Source organism: Callithrix jacchus, chromosome 16 (assembly GCF_049354715.1).
Source record: "Callithrix jacchus isolate 240 chromosome 16, calJac240_pri, whole genome shotgun sequence".
NCBI lineage: Eukaryota > Metazoa > Chordata > Mammalia > Primates > Cebidae > Callithrix > Callithrix jacchus.
The window spans coordinates 19,050,305-19,073,934 of record NC_133517.1 but is presented as its reverse complement, the minus strand read 5'-3'; the positions used below and the strand labels follow the sequence as shown (position 1 = coordinate 19,073,934).

General features: G+C 38.4%; 1 protein-coding gene across 1 annotated transcript; it reads left to right on the top strand.

The window, feature by feature from the left end:
- Positions 1-273: 273 nt before the first annotated feature.
- TTPA (alpha tocopherol transfer protein) lies at positions 274-23,630 on the top strand. The gene is made up of 5 exons (XM_002758941.6): positions 274-506; positions 8,148-8,301; positions 15,494-15,687; positions 17,304-17,414; positions 21,021-23,630. Exons 1-5 carry the CDS (start codon positions 303-305, stop codon positions 21,192-21,194), a joined length of 837 nt encoding a protein of 278 aa, XP_002758987.1. The 5' UTR covers positions 274-302; the 3' UTR covers positions 21,195-23,630.

Genomic DNA, 23,630 nt, shown 5'->3' with positions numbered 1-23,630 from the left:
CCCAGCTAACTTTGACATCGTGCCCTCGGTGTTGAACACCAGTGGCTTCCCTCGCTGGGAAAAGGCGAGGGTTCCTAGCTAAAGCTGTAAACAGGTGGTTTGCATCCGTGGGGACACTATGTGGTTTCCTTTAAGAGGAAGCTCTGACCGCCGCGGGCCGGGTGCGCGAGGCCCGAGGCCGCCCTGCCAGGCTGGAGGGTGGTTGTGCGCCGGGCAGCGGCCGCGGAGGCGGGGCCGGGGGTGGCGCGGGGCGCGCGCTTTTCCCGGGCGCCTGGGTAGCTGCGGCCGCAGCGGCGGCGGGCATGGCAGAGGCGCGGTCCCGGCCCTCGGCGGGGCAGCAGCTCAACGCGCTGCCAGACCACTCGCCGCTGCTGCAGCCCGGCCTGGCGGAGCTGCGGCGCCGGGCCCGGGAAGCTGGCGTCCCGCTCGCGCCGCTGCAGCTCACCGACTCCTTCCTGCTGCGGTTCCTGCGCGCCCGGGATTTCGATCTGGACCTGGCCTGGCGGGTAAGCGTGAGTGCTCCGGGCGCTTAGCAGCGCGCACCCCGGTCCCCAACCCCAAGACCCGGATCCCGGACCCCTGCTGAAGCCCAAGGTGCAGGCAGGACCCTGGCGAGGACCATGCCCCCAACCACCTGGCGTGGGAGCTGTGGCTGCAGGTGTTCCGAGAATCCAGCGCTGGTCCTTCCAGTTTCTCTGGGTCATGGAAACGAGAAACCTAGAAAGTGTAGGAGCCTTGGGATAATGGCCCTTTTGATCTCAGGCATGGGAACTCCTGCCCCAGATGAGTCTCCTGAACCTGCAAAGTTTAGAGGTAATGCCTACCTCTCCCTGGAGGGAAGCCTGTGGTACAAAGTAACAGCTTAGAAGTTGGAAGCTCAGGCTTATCACATGTGACCAGATTTACTCTTTTTGGCGGGGAACATGAAATTGCTGGTAAAACTGGAGTTCTGAAGCCATCTGGTAGCAGCATGGTATTATTAATAGCAATACTTAAGTGTCAAGACAGTAAAGCAACCCAGTATATTTGGAGTCCGGGGTGTAGTTGCGGAAGTTCCTTTGTGTTTCCAGGTACGTTACAGCCCTTTGAAAGAAAGGATGATGGAAAGATAGGAATCAGAAAGAGGGGTGAGACCTTGAGTTCTAAAGCTTTAGGTTCAGCGCCTTTATCTGTTAAATAAAGATAGAAATACCTGCCTCACCGATTGGTTGGGAAGACTGAACATTAACCAGTTTAACAAAACAAGCCGTACCCAGCGCAGTGCCTGGCACATAGTAAGCATTCAGCAGTTGGACCAGATCTAGCCCTTTCTCTAAGTGGCTTGCTCAGTGGTCACACAGCTGCCTGGCAGGAAAGATACTACAGTACAGAATTCCAGTGTGTCTCAATGTGAAGTTTTTGAGGGTTTCCCTTGTTTGTTTGTTTTAGAGTGAAAGCAAGTTTACTAAGAACATAAAGAAACAAAAGAATGGCTACTCCGTAGAGGCAGAGCAGCCTGAGGTTGTTTTTAACTTAAGTAAAATTATGGTTAAGATAATCTAGATAACAACAAGATCCTTAGATGTGCAAAGTCATTTTCTAACAGTAACTTTCTTTTATCTTTTATTGTTTGTTTGTTTTTGAGACGGAGTTTCCCTCTTGTTGCCCAGGCTGGAGTGCTGGGGCTAGATCTCCGCTCACTGCAACCTCCAGCTCCCAACCTCCAGCTCCCGGGTTCAAGTGCTTCTCCTGCCTCAGCCTCCTAAGTAGCTGAGATGACAGGCATGCACCACCACGCCTGGCTAACTTTTGTGTATTTTTAGTAGAGACGGGGCTTCACCATGTTGATCAAGCTGATCTCAAACTCCAGACCTCGTGATCTACCCTCCTTGGCCTCCTGAATTGCTGGGATTACAGGCGTGAGCCACTGTTCCCGGCCTCTAACAGTAACTTTCTAAGAGAAAAAAGCTCCCTACCCCAAACCTTAGTTCGTTAATTACATGCTCAGAGGCTGCTTACTGTTACTCATTTCTTGTTTATCTTTTTAGACAGGCTGTGCTTGCACAAGAATGTTTGTGTGTGATCTCTATTTTGCCTTTCTTACCTGTCTTTGGACTGAGAGCATTCCATATCAACTGGCATCCATCTATCTTACTCTTTATTGGGCTGCTGTTATTCTACTGGACGAATATATTAGGCTATATTAAAATTTATCTAACCTGATACTGGACTTAGGTCTTACCGCTGTTCATACCTTCATTCAACAATTATTTTTTGGACTCTACAATTTGCCTAGTCGTACACAAGATGCAGTCAACAAGGTGGCAGTGGTTTCTTCCCTCACTGACTGGGCGTTCTTCATATCCTCATACTTTGTGCATAACTAGGAATATAACCTTCTAGGATAAATTCAACTGGTGAAATTGCTGGATGAAGTTAGATGTGTATTTTTCAGTGTTGAGGAATATAACAAACTGTTATCCAAAGAGTTTTCAGTGTCTTCCAAAGGTTGCAGTAGCTCAGGCCTGCAATCCTAGCACTTTGGGAGGCTGACGAGGGCAGATCGAATGAGCTCAGGAGTTCATGATCAGCTTGCGCAATGTAGTGAAACCTCATCTCTACAAAAAATACAAAAATTAGCCAGGTGTGGTGGCACATGCATGTAATCTCAGCTACTTGGGAGGCTGAGATGAGAGAATCGCTTGAACCCAGGAGGCGGAGATTTAAGAGCCTCTGCTCTCAGATACACTGCAATTGTGCGTGACAGTGATTTGTGCCTCTTTACAGAAGTAATTTTTTCAAGCGGGTGGATCCAGTTGGTTTATTCATACTTTAATTTATTCTTTCATTCAACACGTGTTATCTCCTGGGTGTGCAGCACTCTGCAATAAGTAACTTGTCTGAAATTATGTAGCTATTAAGTGTTGAAGCAGGGGTTTCAGCTTGGGTGGGGCTCAGGAGAGAGCCTGTGCTCTCAAATACACTGCACTTGCCTCTTCTGTTTAAAACAACAAACATAAAAAACAGCTAAGTATTTACTTCTCTGTCTGAGATTGTGCCACTCACTGCATGCCAGCCTGAGCAACAGAGTGAGGCCCTATCTCAAAATATATATATATGTGTGTGTGTGTATATATAATACATATATATATATGTGTGTGTGTGTGTGTATATATGTGTGTGTATATATATGTGTGTATATGTGTGTGTATATATGTGTATATATATGTGTGTATATATATGTGTATATATATATCTATCACTCATCATTCTGATATGACATGATCTTGCCTTTTCCTCCATAACCCACACTGTATTATCAAATGTGATTTGCATTTTAACCTGCTAGAAGAGAAATAGTTTTCACTGTTATTATAATATGTATTTGTTTAATTATGTGTGATTAATAATTTTATATACACTTAATATTTCAAAATTCCTTTACAGTTAACTGAAAATCACCTTTTTTTTTGCTTTTGTGAGTTTTTATGTTTTACTGAGTTATAAAAGATTTTTATGCATTTTAGGCCTTTTTATATATTTTAGACCTTTGTCCTTGATTTTTGTCTGTGTTATATTATTTATACTATTTTTTCTGTGCAGAATTTTAAATTTTAATATAATCAAATATGTTAATTTTATTAGTCTTTGATTGCCTCTGGGTTTTACAAGCTCTTCTCTTATCCAGAATTTTTTCTAGTTGTTTATGCCTTCTCTTTTTTATGTTGGAGTCTTTGGTCTATTGAGATTTGTTTTTACGTTAGGAGTGAAATAAGAATCCAGCTTTGGGCCGGGTGTGGTGGCTCACGCCTATAATCCCAGCACTTTGGGAGGCCGAGGAGGGTGGATCACGAGGTCAAGAGATGGAGACCATCCTGGTCAACAAGGTGAAACCCCGTCTCTACTACATATACAAAAATTAGCTGGGCATGGTGGCGCGCTCCTGTAGTCCCAGCTACTCGGGAGGCTGACACAGGAGAATTGCCTGAACCCAGAAGGCGGAGGTTGCGGTGAGCCGAGATCGCGCCATTACACTCCAGCCTGGGTAACAAGAGCGAAACTCCGTCTCAAAAAAAAAAAAAAAAAAAAAAGAATCCCGCTTTATTTATTATGTTACATGGCTATATATGTATTCCAATATCACAAGTAATAAACTAATATGTACTTAGTAACTACTGAATATAAAAATACAATCTCAGGTCCTATGAAGAATGAAGTTTAAGTGAAGCAATTAACAATAAAACGTGTTTCATTTACTGATTTCATTTTAACTGCTTTAAGAAAGTAACATCTGGCCGGGGGTGGTGGCTCACGCCTGTAATCCCAGCACTTTGGGAGGCCAAGGAGGGCAGATCACCTGAGGTTGGGAGTTCGAGCCCGGCCTGACCAACATGGAGAAACCCTATCTCTACCAAAAATACAAAAGTAGCCAGGCATGGTGCCACATGCCTGTAATCCCAGCTTCTTGGGAGGCTGAGAGGGGAGAATCGCTTGAACCAGGGAGGTGGAGGTTGCAGTGAGCTGAGATCGTCCCATTGCACTCCAGCCTGGGCAACAAGAGTGAAACTCCATCTCAATAAATAAATAACATCTAAATAGAAAAATAAAAATTTCCCTCAGCCTCTGTGACATATATATTTTTTTCTGTATTCCTTAAATAAGGAATCGTTTTCATTGCACCATGCCCTTGAGGAATTGACTAGCAGGACTGTGTCTAAATCCACTGGATAGAAATCAAGTTTCTGTCTCTGAACTCTTTGTCTTGTTTTCCTGCCAACTGGAAAGGAAACGGAAAGGGTAAGAGTGTAAAACTGTTGTTTTCGTTCTCTGCAACAGCACTTAATTCAACTCTAACTTCTCTTTTCATAATAGGGAAGCCCTACAGGTTTTGAACAAAGAAAGCTTGATAACTGCCTCAGTCACAGTGAAATTTCTCATTATTCTAGTTTTTGTATTTGAAGTTATAGTGAATTAATAAGGTTTTATCATATAATTCTAATAGATAATGTGCTTATAGAATGCAAGGTACTTTGGTAAGTAGGGTTTCCATGGATTATCTTTTATTATTTTCTCATTTTAGAAGAAACAGATAAAAGAGTAGGTAACTTGTCTGAAATTATGTTGCTATTAAATGCTGAAGCAGGGGTTTGAGCTTGGGTGGGGCTCAGGAGAGAGCCTGTGTTCTCAAATACACTGCACTTGCCTCTCCTGTTTAAAACAACGTAAAAAACAGCTAAGCATTTACTTTTCTGTCTGTTCTACATATTCCCTTGAATTCCTTCTATCAAGTGATAGCCCAGTTCCTTATACTTTTGTACTATGTGATAAGCTTTTCTTTTTTTCTTTTTCTTTATTTTTTTTGAGACGGAGTTTCGCTATTGTTACCCAGGCTGAAGTGCAATGGCGCGATCTCGGCTCACCTCAACCTCCGCCTCCTGGGTTCAGGCAATTCTCCTGCCTCAGCCTCCTGAGTAGCTGGGATTACAGGCACGCGCCACCATGCCCAGCTAATTTTTTGTATTTTTAGTAGAGATGGAGTTTCACCATGTTGACCAGGATGGTCTCGATTTCTTGACCTCGTGATCCATCTGCCTTGGCCTCCCACAGTGCTGGGATTACAGGCTTGAGCCACCGCGCCCGGCCGTAATAAGCTTTTCATCCTTTAATTATCTTTACGGTTTTCCCAAAGCTTTCGAAATTCCATAGATTCTCCCTGCTAATTTCTCTCTAAATGCGGCTTCTGTTGTAAAATTGATCATATCATGTGTCCATTTTACTTTTTACTCTGCTCCTGATAGTTACAGCTCTTGAACAAATGTGTAATTTCTCCGAGCTTTACTTTTCTTGTCCTTATAATGCCACAGTAGCTCTTTCTCAGGGTGGTTGTGAGGAGGAATTCAAATAACATTAGACCCTATAAAGGTGCTACAAATATGGTGTTTCTTGTTTTGTTTCAAAGTACATGAAACATGTAAGAAGAAACCTACTCTATTTCAAAACATAGTTAACCCATAACATGTTAAATGTTTATTTACTTCTAATGTTTGCAAAGCAGACACCTTCCATAGTGAATACTTACTTTTCGCCACTTTTTTATTGTTGTGGACATAGGATGGTTTGCTTGAGAATTGCTCAGTAGCAGTTTATTTGCATAATTTATTTAGAACAATTGTACTGTGAATCTATCTATCAGTGGAAAGAAAAGTAATGGCCAAAGATCCAGGTTTAGGTCTTTCAGTTTGCAAAAATTGTGCATGATAGTGATTTGTACCTCTTTACAGAAGTCATTTTTTCAAGTGTGTGGATCTAGTTGGTTTTTTCATGCCTCAATTTATTCTTTAATTCAACACATGCTGTCATCTCCTGGATGTGCACCATGCTGCAGAGATGAATAAGCTGAGCATCCTGCCCCTGTTACCTAAATGATCCCTTCTAATGAAGCCACTACTTCTATCATTCCACAGGAAAAAAAAAAAGATTATTTCTATATAGTTAATAATATGCTGCTACCAGCATTTTACTTGAATTGGAATAAAAAAGACATCGTGTCTGAGGAAACTATCAGAAAAGTAAAAAGCATTGTACGATACTATTAACAGTTATTCTGGTACCCCTAAGACTGGAGGAAGAAGATAAATTCACCTTAGAGAGTGCAGTGAAGATATTGGGATCCACAATGTGCCTGTTGTTCTCACTGCTTTTGAAAACTGCTATTTAGGTCACCAATTATTTCTTTGTTGGCAAATTGACTTTTTTCTTTCTTCTCTCTTGCATTTAACTCTTAGCAACATTCTCTCTTTTTTAAAATTAAGAAAGGTTTACTAAATACAGGAATGAAAGAGAGGGAGACAGAGAGAGAAAGAGAGGGAGATAAATCAGAAATGGAGGTGAGAGGGAGCAGAGCAGCACGGATGGCACCACCCTCCCTCCCGTGTACTAGTTAGTGCTGGTTCTCTTGAGGTCCACTCAGTTTCTCTCTTCCTCCAGCCATTCCCAGCCATTGACATTTTCCAAGGCTCAGCATTTCCCTCTCTAGTTTGTGTCGTTTGTAGTTTCTCCTCCAGATCATTGCTATTTTTGAGGTTTTAGTTACTTTGTTTATTCCAAAGACTCTCAAATATAAAATCTGTCCTTTTCTCTGCACTGCAGTCTCCCATTGTTAATAGGTCTCTTTAAACTCAAATCAAATATATTGTAACTTGTGAAAAATTGAGAGTGCCAAACATCATAAAAAGGAAAATTAAAATAGAAACATAATACTTTTAAAATACATAATTTGCTTTACTATTTTCCACAATATGCTGACAGTGTTTATATTATTTGCATATGTGATTAGCCATTTCTGGTGGTTCTTTTGGAAGGAAAGAAAGTAGAACTCTTTCAAACCATATTTTGACAAGATCCAATATCCAAATGTTGCTCCTGGGCTCTTTTGACTCATTGGATTGATTTCTATACTTCCTTATTTCAAAAAATGCTAAAGGTGATGTTTCCGTTCTCTATTGCTGAGTGACAAGTTACTCCAAGAATTAGTGGCCTAAAACACAATGATTTATTTGTTTTTGAATCATCAGTTTAGGCAGGGCTCAGTGGGAGTGGTTCATCTCTGTTTCACATGGCATTAGATGGGAACTTGGCTGAGGTCACACTATCGAGGATGGCCTCTTAAACTCCAGGCCTCTCTCCACATGAATTGCTATTATTCAGTAATCTCCCTGGATAGTGTCTGGATCCCAAACAGTAAATTCAGAAGGTACCAGACTTTATAAAGCTTGGTCCACCCAGTGTTACTTCTGCTACATGGTATTAAATCAAAGCAAGTTGGAAGGCCAGGGTAAATTCAAAGGGAGGGAAGCAAATAGATGCCACCTCTTAATAGAAAGAACGGTGCATGTATATCAGGAGGGGAGGGATTGGTGGCTGTCTTTGTAGAGCATCTACCACAGGTGGTGGATGAAAATGGCTCATCTCTGAAATTGTGATTAACCCCTGCCACCTCCGATCCTTGATAAAGGGAACTTTCAGTTTTCACAGCTAAAAAGATACCCCAGATTAAACTCGACATAATGTACGTCAGAGTTTATACACAATGTCAAAGCTTTCCTACCATTTTTACAAAGTCCTTACCATGTAAGCAATCTGTGGACAATTTTAATTTTATTTTTCAGTTACTAAAAAACTATTATAAGTGGAGAGCAGAATGTCCAGAAATAAGTGCTGATCTACACCCCAGAAGTATTATTGGCCTTCTAAAGGCTGGCTACCATGGAGTCCTGAGATCCAGGGATCCTACCGGCAGCAAAGTTCTTATTTACAGAATCGGTAAGTCATACACAGCTCCCCTTTTTTTCTCATCTCTTCCACTTCAGTTCTATTCTCTCCTCTTCCCTCTTTCTTCCATTTTTTCCCTTGAATACCACATAGAAAGCTTTAATATGTTCATCTTTAGGAATTTGGGATTTAATTTAAAATTTTAGGTTTTAACTTAGGTTTAATTTGTGTCTTAATGTCCCTGAAATATAATAATACTTTGGCAGTTGTGAGAAAATAAACAGATATAAGTGAAAATCCTAATTTCATTCTTCCACACAGTCAACTGTACAAGATAAGAAGAAAGGAAAATAGCGAAGATAAATAGTATGTGAATATTTAAAAAAATCATGAAAAAGTGTTTCAAAAATTCTTTGTAGGAAGTACAAATAAGATTTCTGAACTCTTGGCCGGGCATGGTGGCTCACGCCTTTAGTCTCAGTACTTTGGGAGGTTGAAGAGTGGCTCACCTCACGTCGGGAGTTCAAGACCAGCCTGGCCAACATGGTGAAAGCCCATCTCTACTAAAAATACAAAAATTAGCTGGGCCTAGTGGTGCATGCCTGTATCTCAGCTACTAGGGAGGCTGAGGCAGGAGAATCATGTGAACCTGGGAGGCGGAGGTTGCAGTGAGCCGAGATTGCACCTTTACTCCAGCCTGGGCAAAAGAGCAAGAGTCCGTCTCAAACAAAAAAAAAAGAAAAAAAAAAGAAAAAAGAAAAAAAAAAGAATCTGGACTATAATGATGTAAACACCATGAGATTGTGGATTTTATCTGTTCAGTTTACTGGTGTATTGCAAGCACTGAAAACATGGCCTGCTACTTGGTAGTCACTAAATATTTGTGGAATGAGTGAGTGAATGACTAGTTCGAAAATGCCCCAGGTCGAGGAGCAAGCTCATTCCCTTGAGTGGAGGAGGGTGCAGAGGAAAGGCAACTACCCTGGGAGCTGTTGCAGACACTGTATTCCATTAACTCCTGTTTCTTCTCACTGCATCTTCTTTTTATCTATTAGGGGTTTCTAGTATTTCTTGTAGATTGATGTCTTGGTCTATTCAGGCCATTATAACAAAATGCCATAGACTGGGTGGCTTATAAAAGCAGAAGTTTTTTTCTCACAGTTCTGGAGGCTGGGAAGTCCAAGATTAAGGCAATGGCAGATTAGGTGTCTATTGAGGGCCTGCTACCTGGTTCCTAGGTGACATCTCTCACTTTAACCTCACAGGTTGGAAGGGAAAAGGGCTCTCTCTTGGGACTCATAAGGGCACTAATCCCATTCATGAGGGTTCCATCCTTATGACCTGATAATCTTGTGAAGGCCCCACCTCTTGCTACCATAGCTTTGGGAGTTAGAATTTCAGCATATGACTGTTGAGGGGATGCAAACACTCAGACCATAGCAGTTGGTGACCTATAACTTCTGCCTTCCTCAGACCTGCATGTGATTAAAAATGGCAGGCACAGAAGAAGAATTCACACTGCTCCCAGAATCTCTCATGGCCCAGTTGGAAGGACAAAGATAAACCAACATTTTATGCACAGAATTTTTGAATTACAATCTTATAGAAACATCGACATCTTTAAAGATTTAAAATATTTATAAGTTTGCATTTCTTGCCTGTTTATAGATAAAATACCTGCCTATAACTCATCTGCTTGCAATATTGCAAGAAGATACTGTATTTAATTTTTGAAAGGATATTGGAAGATTGAGTAAAATGATTTGGGTTTTTTCCCCCTAGCTTAAGTGTCAAATAAAATTGAGTTAATCATGAAATCCCATCTATAAAATAGACATCACTATCTTTCTGTTCTTTCATTGCTGCACCAGTGTCAGAGGAAATTGAATGAGCTCACAGCAATGAAGTTCCTTGAGCTTCTTAGGGTTAGACTTGCCAGATTTAACAAAGTACTAATGTTTTATTTAGGAAATAAACTTATATGCTATTAAAATAAAGGGTGCCCAGTTACATTTGAATTTCAGATGAACAAATAGTTTTTGTAAAGTATGCATAGGGCATTCTTATGTTAAAAATTATATCCTGGTTATCTGAAATTCAACCTTATTTGGGTGTCATATAGTTTACCTGACAACTCTACTCAGGGGTCCAAGAATCATAAAACTGAAACCTTGAGCCAATTATTTCTGTAAATGTCTTGGCTTTGCACTGCCTGGCTAGATTTTATTGTTTCTAGTTTGTTCATAAACTGACTGAGCCAGGTGAAGTAATAAAAGTGACACCTTGATGGTGAGAAGCAGATGTGCAGCTTTGATTATAAATACCTTACCACTGAACCGGTAGGGGTATTTTCTGGGCCTCATGTAGTACAGTAATTTAGAAGTACATTGTTTAACTCAAGAGATCTGAAAATCCAGAAAACATGTCGTTTAGTGACAGTCTCAAACAGGAAAACATGTTGCAAATCTCCTGTATGTTATGTTATTCTGGGATGAAAAGGAGACACTCAGAAAGTTTTATGAGTAAAATGAAAACTTTTCTAAATTTAATTGAATTAATGGGAGGAGCTAAAGAAGGAAATCTGTGGTGGAGCTTTTTGGTAGAACTTTAGCATAACCATCTCTGTGCAGTAAAAGCAATGAGAAAATGCACACAGCCTTTTCCTCCATGCAGGCTGGGCAACCCAAGGTGAAGGTAAGTTTTGACCTTTATCAGCCAATAGGCTGAAGAATATAATTTTACGTCTTTTGAGATCTCCTAGTATATTACAGCAGCAAAAGTAAAATTTAAGAGTGAGTGTGAAGTTTTGACTGTGGCTTAGCACTTATGAATACTGGTTCTGGAGCATGTGGCCTGGATTGGAATCTCAGCTCTGCTACATTCTAGCTGTGTGAAACACTATGTAGCTATAACTGCATTTTCTCATCTGTAAAATGGGCATAGTGAAAAGCTATCATGTAGGATTGCTATAAGCATTAAGTCAATCAATCAGTTTGTCTATCTTAAATATAACAAGAGCATTACCTGGTACATAGAAGCACTCGGTGAATGTTAAGTAGACACTGGAGAAGGAATTAAAAATATAAAATATATTTTTCTTTTGCCTCAATGGAGCTTAAATTCTAGCCAGCACTATTCAATGGTACTTTCTATGATGATGAAACTGTTCTACAATGGCCACTAGCCTCGACTGTTGAGCACTTGAAATGTGACTACTGCATCTAAGAAACAGATTTTTTATTTTTTTTTAAAGCTAGGGTCTTTTTCTGCCACCTAGGCTAGAGCGCAGAGGCCCAATCGTAGCTCACTGCAGTCTTGAACTTCTGGGCTCAAGTGATCCTCCTGCCTTGGCTTCTGGAGTAGCTGGGACAAGAGGCATGTGCTACCATACCCAGCCAGTTTTTTTATTTTTATTTTTTAGAGATGGGGGTCTCACTATATTGCCCAAGAAGGTCTCACTCCTGGCCTCAATCAATCCTCCCACCTCAGACTCATAAAGTGTTGGAATTATAGGCATGAACCACTGCACTCAATGAAACTAAATTTTAAATTTGAATGGCCACACGTGGCTAATGGCTATCATGTTAGACAGTGTAGGTCAAACAATTATGTTGATTGGCTCAGAAATTAGGCCATTAACTATTTTTCTGATTGTCAAACTTCATTTGTTCTGCTGGTTTTTAAATCATTATAGTATTCAGCCAATGTCTGAAGTTAGTATAGTATTTTTTTATCTAGGTTATTCATGGGTTCATTATTCACATTCTTATGAGAAGTCTGAGGCTTTTTTTGTGTGTTTTGGAGGCAGTCTTGTTCTGTTGCCCAGGCTAGAGAGCAGTGGTACCATCTTGGCTCACTGCAACCTCCGCCTCCTGGGTTCAAGTGATTCTCCTGCCTCAGCTTCCTGAGTAGCTGGGACTACAGGCATGTGCCACTATGCCCAGCTACTTTTTGTATTTTTAGTAGAGATGAGGTTTCACCACGTTGGCCAGGCTGGTCTTGAACACGTGGTCTCAAGTGATCTGCCCACCTTGGCCTCCCAAAGTGCTGGGATTATAGGCGTGAGCAACCACGCCCAGCCAGAAAGCTCAAACTTTTAAAAAACAATAACACACCTTCTAAAGGATCCATTAATATGAAAGAAAATAAAAATGAAAAAAAAAATAGCAATCCCATTGTGCCTTCTTAGGAATATATCTGTTTCTTCTTTCTTTTTCTAGATCTTCAACTTTTCCCTTGCTACGACATGCTACCAGTTAACATTTAAATCTGTTAAGGGCCAGCCACCAAAAACAAAACAAAAACTCCTCCTTGGTTCCACAAAACCCTCCATCCTCCATTACATATATCTCCCCTCTCTTCTCGTTCTCAGCCAGGCTCTTTTTGTTAGTGACGACCACCATCCACATTTTCTCACAGTTCCCCCTCAGCCCACCCTGGTCTGATTTCACTCCCATCCCTGCTGAAATGAACGTAACCAACTATCTTTTCACCACATCTAATGGATATGTTTAGTCCTATTTCACCTAACCTCTTAACACAGTGAACCACTTTCCTCTTTCTCAAAAAATCCTCCTCCCTTGGCTTCTCTGATGCCATGTTCTCCTGGAGTTTCCCTCTGACATCACTGGCTGCTCCTCCTTAATCTCTTTTTTCTGGCATCTCCTCTTCTACTCATCCTTTAAACTCTGAAATCTTAAGCCATTGGCCTCAGCCTCTTTTTATGTTACTTTATCTCTCTGCTTTGATAGAGAAAATCATAGCTCTGAGACAGTCCCTGTTGTGGACTGTCATATAAGTGCAAACAACCCCTAGATTTGTATCTTCACTCCTATCTTTTCCTTGAGGATCCAGAGCCACACAACTAGCTCCTATTCTGCACCCAGTTAGATGTCTCACAGTCACCGTTTTAACATGTCCACACTTATGACCTTTTCCACCCCATACCCGTCTCTTACCTCAGTAAATGGTGAAACATGTGCACCATGGAATAGTACACAGCCATAAAACGAATGAAATTTTGTCCTTTGCAGTAACATGGATACAGCAGGAGGCTATTATCTTAAGTGAATAAAGACAGGAACAGAAAACCAAAAACCACACACTATCACTTATAAGTAGAAGCTAACCACTGGGTGTTTATGGCATAAAGATGGGAACAGTAGATACTAGAGATGACTAGAGAGGAAAGGGAGGGAGGGGTGTAAGGGTCAAAAAACTCACTGTTGGACGCTATGCTCACATACCTTGGTGGCTGGATCATTTATACCTGAAACCTCAGCATCATGCAGCATACCCAGGTAACAAACCTGCACATGCACCCCTGAATCTAAAAGCAGAAAATAAATAAATAAATGATGCTACCATTTTATCCAGTTCCCCATGCCAGAAACTTTGTTTTGTTTTGTTTTGTTTTCTGAAAATTTACTACTTAGTTATGAATCTTTTTTTTTCTTTCTCATTCATCCTGTTAGGCACTTCAATCTGAACACTTCCATGTTTTTTCAGCTTTGGAGAACTTTTCTCTATTGCTACAATTCCACTCTGCTCTGTGCTCTGTCACTGCCTTCTAGGGCTTTGATCAGTTGGATATTGAAACTCCTGGATCCGGCTGCATTTGTTTCTTAACTTTTTATTCATACGTGTCAACTCTTGGCTCTTTTGTGCCAAATTTGGGAGAATTCTTCAATGCGATCTTCCAAACCATTGTTCCCTGATTGGCTCTGTCTTTTCTTTTCTTTTTTAAATTTTTTTTAATTGCGTTTTAGGTTTTGGGGTACATGTGCAGAACATGCAAGATAGTTGCATAGGTACACACGTGGCAGTGTGATTTGCTGCTTTCCTCCCCTTCACCCTCATCTGGCATTTCTCCCCATGCTATCCCTCCCCAGCTTCCCCCGCCCCCCCCACTGTCCCCCCTTATTCCCCCCGATAGACCCCAGTGTGTAATGCTCCCCTCCCTATGTCCATGTGTTCTCATTGTTCCTCACCCGCCTATGATTGAGAACATGCAGTATTTCATTTTCTGTTCTTGTGTCAGTTTGCTGAGAATGATGTTCTCCAGATTCATCCATGTCCCTCCAAAGACACCAACTCATTGCTGCATAATATTCCATGGTGTATATGGCTCTGTCTTTTCTAGCATTTATTCCATCAAATTTTTTGTTTTTAATTATCTTTTTTATTTCTAAGATTTCAACTGATTCTTTTTAATAATAGCCTTTTCTTATAATAATGGCCTACAGTATTCTCCCCACACCCTGCTGGAATTATGCTTCTTTAAAAAAATTCTTTAAATTATTTTTTACAGACTGGTTCTTGCTATATTGCCCTGATTGGACCCGAACACCTTGGATTCCGTGTCCCCTTGTCCCCACTTCAGCCTCCCGAGTAGCTGAGTACCACTGCTCCTGCACCTGGCTTCTATTATGTTATTTTGGTGTCTCCTGTTTTCTTATTTTCTCAAGTTGTTGCCTTTGTCTATTGAGTTTTGTTTCCCTCTCTCTGCGTATGTGTGTGTTTGATATTATAATTCTTAAGGAATAGATGTCTTTTAACAAAGATTATCTGCTTGTCAATCCATTACTGTCATTTCTGCATGGCATGACCTGTCCCAGGGATGGTGGGGAGGGGTGAGAGGAGTGGACAAGAATCTCAGTAACTCCTCTCAGCACAGGTACTCTCTGTTTTTCTTTGGTGCGGGCAGCTACCTAAATGCTTCTCTGGCTCTTCTTTCCCAGGCCCTCACTTCCTGTTCTAGCCTGCAGGGACATGGCTCTGCTATCTGCTACTTACCACTGGAAGGCTGTGGAAGAATCAACTTTCCTATCTGTTCCTCACGGATTTCCCTTAGCAATCTCTTTAGTTACTGTGGGGTCTTAATTGCTCTTTATAATCCAGGCCCTTGCTTTTCCCATTTCCAACACCTCTGAGCTTGGAGCATACACAATGGCATTCCCATCTTTATGTGAGGTTGTGACTTCATCTTGCAATCAAATTCAGCCTGCATCCAATCCTTTTTCCCCCATACTCTTAAAAAGCCGTTCTTTGCTAGGAATTTGAGGAGGGAGGGAGAAGCAGGCACATGCTCTTTCTTGGACCCCAGTTGGATTATTCAACTCATGATCTTCGTACATGTTTCTGTTCCAACTGATCTTTTAAGTCTAAAATGAATTAGCCTCCCTTTGGAAATCTGTCTGATTTTTTACACAATGCTAAGATATGATATGCTTTATTTTTTTAGCACACTGGGACCCCAAAGTTTTTACAGCTTATGATGTATTTCGAGTAAGTCTTATCACATCTGAGCTTATTGTACAGGAGGTAGAAACTCAGCGGAATGGAATCAAGGCTATCTTTGATCTGGAAGGCTGGCAGTTGTCTCATGCTTTTCAAATCACTCCATCTGTAGCCAAGAAGATTGCTGCTGTACTTACGGTAAATGTATATTTTAACTGTCAGGCATAATACTTCCAAATTACAGTTTTAAATTTTGTTATATGTTATACAAAGAGGAGCAAAAGTACATTTATTAGAAATTTAAATACAATTTTGGAAATGATATGTAGAATTCAATAATGCTAAGAGGAAGTAGAGTGTTACTAGTTTATAAAAGAAAAATGTTGCAACAAACTGCAAAAATATGTTCCAATTAGTAACAAGAAGGTTTATGCATCTTTACAATATGTGGTGACTTTATATTTTTGTCATTAAAAGCTGTTTTCCTAAATTAAAAAATTGATTTAAAAATATGTAGCAATGGCACAATAAAATGTCACATAATTCTTCGTAGGTGTATATTGACACTTTTTTCATAGATCAAAAGATTTTTAAAGTGATCATCATCTTTGACCCAGTAATTCTATTTCTGGGAAACTAGCTAAGGAATAATCTTTAATATATTAAAGATTGCATATAATAAGAATAGCTTACTATGTGCCAGGTACTTTGCTATGTGTTTCAAATGCATTAAGTTTTAATGTCCACAGTGAGCCTCTGACATATGACTGTTGTATTTTCCCACTTTACAATTAATGAACTATATCCAAGAAGTGACATAGCAATGCCCAGGTACACACAGTTTGTCAGTAGTGAAGTGAGAATTCCAGCCCAGGTCACCTGAATGTAAAAGTTGTGCTTAATCACCATTCCTCCTATACATAAAGACAGTTTACTGCATCATCAATTTCAGTTAAAAAAAAAAAAAAGAAAAGAAATGGTTTATTAGTCCAGAAAATGGAAAAATGGTTACTCAAACAATGGGACATTCATTTGACGGATTCTTGTAACAATAATAAAACATGTTATTTGCAAAAACTGTATTATATCAGTGGGACACAGCAGAATGAAAATTATTTAGACAGCATATTAACAAGTATGTTTAAAAGAAAATTATGCATAGAAAGGACCTGGAAAGACAATTCCCAAATTAATAATACATCTCTGAAAGTGATGCATGGAAACAATAAAACAACTTCACATAAAAAACCTTGAAATGAAAGGTCTCTGTGTTAATAATACAACAAATAAAATATTTCTTACAAATAATAGTAAGAAAACTATTCTTTTTCGTCAACTCTTAACTTTTTAAACTTTCTGAATAAGCCTATATTACTTTGATGCTAAAGACATATACCAGTGTCAGAGTTTATAAGTGTGTGTTTATTGTGCTAGTCTTTCAATATTTGTGGATTTTTTTTCTCAAAATAAACATTTTTGAGAAAAAATTTTAATATAAATTTCTAAATGACTCTGGTTCATTAGAACATCTGTATGTGATTGGGAAAGGATTTTCTGGTGAAAGTGTGCAGATATTTTATAAAATACTTTGCCTAATCTGTAAGGATAAACCTTTTTAGAGATCTTTTCTTAACTTAGTGATAATGAACTGTAAGCCAGGCTTTTGCGTTGATGGAATAAATAATTTTGAAAATGAAATCACACTTTAGCTACTTGGGTAAGTTTAGCAAGTGTTCAAAGAAGAGACTTGTCATTAGGTATAGGACTGTAATATTTGTGTTTTGTTATTAAGTTTTTTTTTTAATTTTCAAAAGGATTCATTTCCATTGAAAGTTCGTGGCATCCATTTGATAAATGAACCAGTAATTTTCCATGCTGTCTTTTCCATGATCAAACCATTCCTGACTGAAAAAATTAAGGAACGGGTAAGTAAAACATACTCAAGTCTGTGTTCCTCTACACCAAACATTCCGACCCTTTTTTACTTAAGGATTGTTTTATCATCTTTCCTTGTAGCTGCCCATCTATATCATTAGCCCAGTATTTTGAATATTTATCTAACAAGTCAATTACTTTTCTAAATTAAAACTTACTTTTAATTTAGAAAAATCAAGTATATTGGTTGTAAGGCTGTGGGGTGACTGGGCTTTTCATACATTGCTGGTTGGAATGCATAATGGTATATTCCCATAGAGGGCAGTGTGGCAAAGTCATCAAAATCACCATCTTGAATTACCTGTAGATAAACAAAATTACATAAACTAGAGGAGCCACTGCAGCAGAAGACTGAAAACCAGTAAGTGTTCACCATTAGGGCATTGGTTAAATAAACATCTACACAACAGAAAACAAGATTGCAGGATGTCTTGTGAACGAAAATAAACTGAAATAGACAAAATGCGGAATAGGGTTTATGGCATGCTACCTTTTGTATACAAAGGGAGAAATAAGAATATATTTCATAAATTTACATTAAAAATATATACAAAAATAATATAAGCAGGTATCTATAGGGAACAAGAGAAGAGGTATGAACTATCGTAGATGAGAATAGGTTTGGGAACAAGCTCTCTTTCTGTGTATCTTTTATCTTGCCTTGATTTGTAACCATGTGAATTTACTATTAATGTAAATAAAAATAAACATTTTTCTTAAACAGTGAAACATAATTAACACTTTCAGTGTAACTGAAAACCACAGTAACTGAGGTATGTGACTTAATGTCATGCTAGTTAGAGCAAAGACACTGGATTTTCTTTTTTAACGTACCCTATGGAGCCTTATCTTAGAAAAAACATCTCATATCTCTTAAGAGTTTTTGAAAGGCTGAAAATAGAGTGCATTCTCTTGATCTCCTGACCTCAGGTGATCCGCCTGCCTCGGCCTCCCAAAGTGCTGGGATTACAGGCATGAAGCCACTGAACCCGGCCCTAGAGTCTGCATTCTCAAGAGTGGCAAACATTCTTCTAAATTAATATGTAAAAGATAATTTTTTTTTTTGTAGGAAGGGAGGAAGGCAAGAAGGGAGGAAAGGAGGAAGGGAGGGAGGGAGGAAGAAAGGGAGGGAGGGAGAAAAGGGAAGGAAGGAAATCAGGCAATAAGAGACATTTTCGACCTGGATCTAGAGGTCTACAAGTTTATTTCTTTTTTTTCTTTTTCTTTTTTTTTTTTTTTTTTTGAGACGGAGTTTCGCTCTTGTTACCCAGGCTGGAGTGCAATGGCGCGATCTCGGCTCACCGCAACCTCCGCCTCCTGGGTTCAGGCAATTCTCCTGCCTCAGCCTCCTGAGCAGCTGAGATTACAGGCACGTGCCACCATGCCCGGCTAATTTTTTGTATTTTTAGTAGAGACGGGGTTTCACCATGTTGACCAGGAGGTCTCGATCTCTTGACCTCGTGATCCACCCGCCTCGGCCTCCCAAAGTGCTGGGATTACAGGCTTGAGCCACCGCGCCCGGCCTTTTTTTTCTTTTTTTGAGAGAAGGAAAGAAAAAAAAGGAGTGAAGGAGAGGAAGAAAGAGGAAGAAAAAGAAGGAGAGAGAACAGAAATGTTGCTTTATTCTAAGAAAAATGGTTATTAATAATGGCTAATCAATATTTCATTTAAACCTATGAGTAGGTGTGATGTGGTATTGACAAGAATGTATATTTTGTGTATTTAAAGTGGAGAGCTCTATAAATATTTATTAAGTTTACTTGTTCCGGATTTGAGTTCGAGTCCTTGATATCGTGAAGGATAATTTTTTTTAGAGCATCTGTTTAGACAGACATTGGCATCATCTGATGCCTTGAACACAAAACAATTTGTAAAGGCTTTAATAATTTAAATCTAAAAAAGTATTGAAATGTCAAAGGTGATAATATGAACAGTAATAGAACATTTGGAATTTGAGAGACAACATTCTTTCTTATTAAGAAAATATAACATACCTGGTCAGAAAGTTATGACCCTCAAGCTTCTTTAGAAATTATCCAGTGAATATTTCTGTTTGTCTTCAAGAACCTCCCTTAAATTGCCTGCTTTAGCAAAGATGGGCACTTTCAGCTACTGTTTATTCTAATATTTTTAAACAAGTCAATTTTTTTGTTTGTTTATTTTTTTCTCTCTTCAATGTAACTTGATAATAAATAGTTGACTATCCTCTGTTTAACTCCTAAAGATATAAAAATAAGTATTTCTATTTTGTGCTAAATTTTAGATAAAAACAAAACAAGAATAAACTGAACCTAACAAGTAAGAGAATATGGAGAAAAAAGAAAGAAAAGTAAAAAGGTGAGAAGTTAGGGGAAGGTCAGTGAAAGTTAGTTGACGTGAAACAGACTTGCCAAAATAGGGAGAAAAAACTGATCCAGCTACTTTTATCTTTTTCAACGTTTTGGCAATGCCCCATACATTTTCTTACTTTGCCCCTTCCTGAGGAGATAGAATTTCTTCTCAATTAGCTGATAATATTTTACATATTTCAGAAAGAATTAAAGAATGGCTTTCTGAGTTTCCTAAGTGAGTATAGGAAACTCACTTCATCCATCAAGCCTCATATGCTAGTACACAGTAGGTGCTTATTAAATGATCGTTGAAAGCACAGGGCAACATTTTGCCCTAGAAAGTGGGAAAACGTTATTTTAGCAAGTGTGCTTTTGGTTCAAGTATCTATGGCATTCTATGATCAATTTTTATAGTTTAAATATTTGAAAAGTTAAGGTTCTCAACAGTCAGAATTGTCTCTTAATATTAAAAATTTTTTTTTTGCTTTTTGTATTCTTTCTTTTTCTTTTTTTCTTTTTTTTTGAGACAGGGTATTACTTTGTTACCCATGCTACATGCAGTGGCACAATCTCTGCTCACTGCAACCTCCGTCTCCTGGATTCAAGCAATTCTCCCTGCCTCAGCCTCCAAGTAGCCGGGACTACAGGCCCCCACCAACACGCCTAGCTAATTTTTGTATTTTTTGTACCAGCCATGTTGCCCAGGCTGGTGTTGAACTCCTGAGCTCAAGCAATTCACCTGCCTTGGCCTCCCTAAGTGCTGAGATTACAGGCATAAGCCACCGAGCCCGGCTGTCTCTTAACTTTATCCTAGCCACAGTATCCATCGACTGTACTATATAAATTGTTTCTCATAGACCTAATTGTGTGGACAGATATATGTTTTTACTTGATATGAATTAATTCCAGCTAGTACATTTTTTATCATCATAGTATAGTCCTAAGATATTGGTTTAGTAAGAATCACTTGCACATCAGGGAACAGAATTTATAAAATGACTTTATTTTTAAAAATTTACTTTTGAAGAGGAAAATAACTTTTTTAGAAATAATGCAAATCCAAGAAACAGTAAGATTATTAGATCCACAGTAACACAACCTAAACGTAAGTAAAATTATTAGATTCATAACCAGAGGAATAAAGGATATAGTATCTATTTATACTCTCCAATGTCCAAAGTTATTAGACTGCCTTGTTTTATGAGGTTGATTTTCCTGGAAATGCATCTAATGAGGATTCCTTCTAAAACGTTTTGGCTATTTCAGATTCATATGCATGGGAACAACTACAAACAAAGCTTGCTTCAGCATTTCCCAGGCATTCTTCCTCTGGAATATGGTGGCGAAGAATTCTCCATGGAGGACATTTGTCAGGAATGGACAAATTTTGTAATGAAGTCTGAAGATTATCTCAGCAGCATTTCTGAGAGCATTCAGTGAGACGTTATTTCATGCGAATGGCTTCCTAATTAAAAATACATGAACGATATCCTACCTGGTTAAATGAATGAAAGAAAAGGAGCAAATCTTTTAAACTAATGCTTGTCTGATCTTTAAAAATGTACAAATCTTCTGACACGAGCAACCCTCTGTTTACCATGGGCATTTGGAAAGATTTTTTACTTTTTAAATGCTTCCTTTTCTCTACTTTGGAAGTAATTCAATGTCAGCACACCTTAAGAGCATAAGAATTGGCGATGTTGTACTTGAAGAAAACATGGAAGTTATTACTGAAGTAGCTGTTCATGTGCATCTTTGTGTGTTTCTAGAGAATTACATTTTAAACAAGTTCTCTGATTATATTGATTTAGAAATAAATTTAGATGCCATGTAAAATATTGGCACAAATCGGCTGATAATAATAAATTAACACTTACTTTAAGTGGATGTCAGATTAAATTATAATTCATTATAATTAAAATCTGAATATAGTTTCATAGTTATTTCTGTGGGCCAGCAAGACATTTCATCTCAGGGAAATTTTATTTTACCTTAGTACATTGACACGATAGAGACTTTTTTTTTTCAGGCAGAGTCTGGCTCTATTGCCCAGACTGGAGTACAGTGGTGCAATCTTGGCTCACTGCAGCCTCTGCTGGGATTACAGGTGCTCGCCACCACACCTGGCTAAGTTTTGTATTTTTTATAGAGTCAGGGTATGGCCATGTTGGCCAAGCTGGTCTCAAACTCCTGTAATTTGCCTGCTTTGGCCTCCCAAAGTACTGGGAATGCAGTTGCAAGCCATTGAGTCGGGCCACAATAGAAACTTTCAATTAAGGAGTCTATATGCCATACTACTGCATATAGCAGCTTTAAGTCTCTACGAAATCATTCATGTTGATGTAATTGATTAACAAAAATAATTTAGAAAATACATCAGGCACACTTGATGGCTTCTCAATGCCTGTTTTGCATTTTTAAACAAATCAAGAATGTAATTTTAACTTTTGCTTATGGTTATTCTTATGACTACATAGAAAGGGATGGAATCATATTTAGTTTTCTTATACATGGACTGTTTTTAGTTAACAATAACGTAACTAGACAAAGGAAAGGAAATGTTTACATTTTTAAAAATTACTGTCAAATTGCATCTGTTATTCTTCAGATTATCCATAAAATAATATGTTTGGTTATTATATCAGAATATTCTAACCAAATCCTGAAAGTCTTATTAACTTAAAAAACATCTGGTAAAGGCTGGGCATGGTGGCTCACACCTGTAATCCCAGCACTTTGGGAGGCTGAGGCAGGATGATAACTTGAGCGCAGGAGTTCTAGACCTGTCTGGGCAACACAGGGAGACCCTGTCTCTATTTCAAAAAATAAAAATAAAAATAACTGGTAAAGATGTACTGTTTGCACTGCAGTTTATAACATTTCATTTATTAAGAAAGATATCATCTCAGCTTTCATATTCAACATAGCTCTCAATTTATGACATAATTTTTATACTTAGTATTTTATCATTTCTTAATTTTATTATAAACTTGAAAATGAAAGAATATGGGGTCTGCAATCTGTTGAACATTTGTTCAGCTAGTTAGGTTTTCTACATTAATCATATAAATTAATAGTACCTTTATGCAAGGATATATGAAGGGTGTTTTTCTTTATAAGAAAATTCGTTTAATCAGGTGAGCTGATACGTATGATTGCACATATTTCTATGATAAAATTGAGAGTAATTGTGGATGTTCTTTAGAGAACATGTTTTGATTTTGACTTAGCATTGGGAAGCTAACAACATAATTTTTATTAAAAAATTAGGCTCTTCTAGTTTTCTAAAATACACTTTGAGCTCTTTTAAAATAAAAGCATACTATTTACAATTGTATAATTTAAAATAATAAAAGAACAAAACCACTTTAAAAGCATAAACAGTATCAATAACAAAAAACTTCTGGCTTACCCAACTTTTCTCTTAGAAGTTTTATATCACCAGTTCCACTTCATTTATTTTTGGCTATTTCAAACATTTTCTTATGACTGTGTAAAGGAGTGATTAGTTTGGTAACTAGATAAAGGATAACATTTTAAAATGTCTTTTAAATGTGGTTTATAGGTGATAGGATCAATGATAAGTAGAATTAAGATAAGTCAGTTAATTTAGGTCTATTTTATAATGGAACTTTGAAATGTTTATAAATTAAGCAATTCACTGAAGAACATTGAAAGAAAATTGAAATGAATGGACAAATTAATAAAGTGTCAAAGCAAATAATTGTCTAATTGTCTATGTTACTTTACTGTGATTATACCAGAAGTGCCTTTTAAAAGGTTAACTGTATTATGTGCTTATTGTGTTACTAAACTGCACAATAATTTATTTGTTTTAATATTGTCTGAAAGAAAATAAACATCTTTCACATAAAA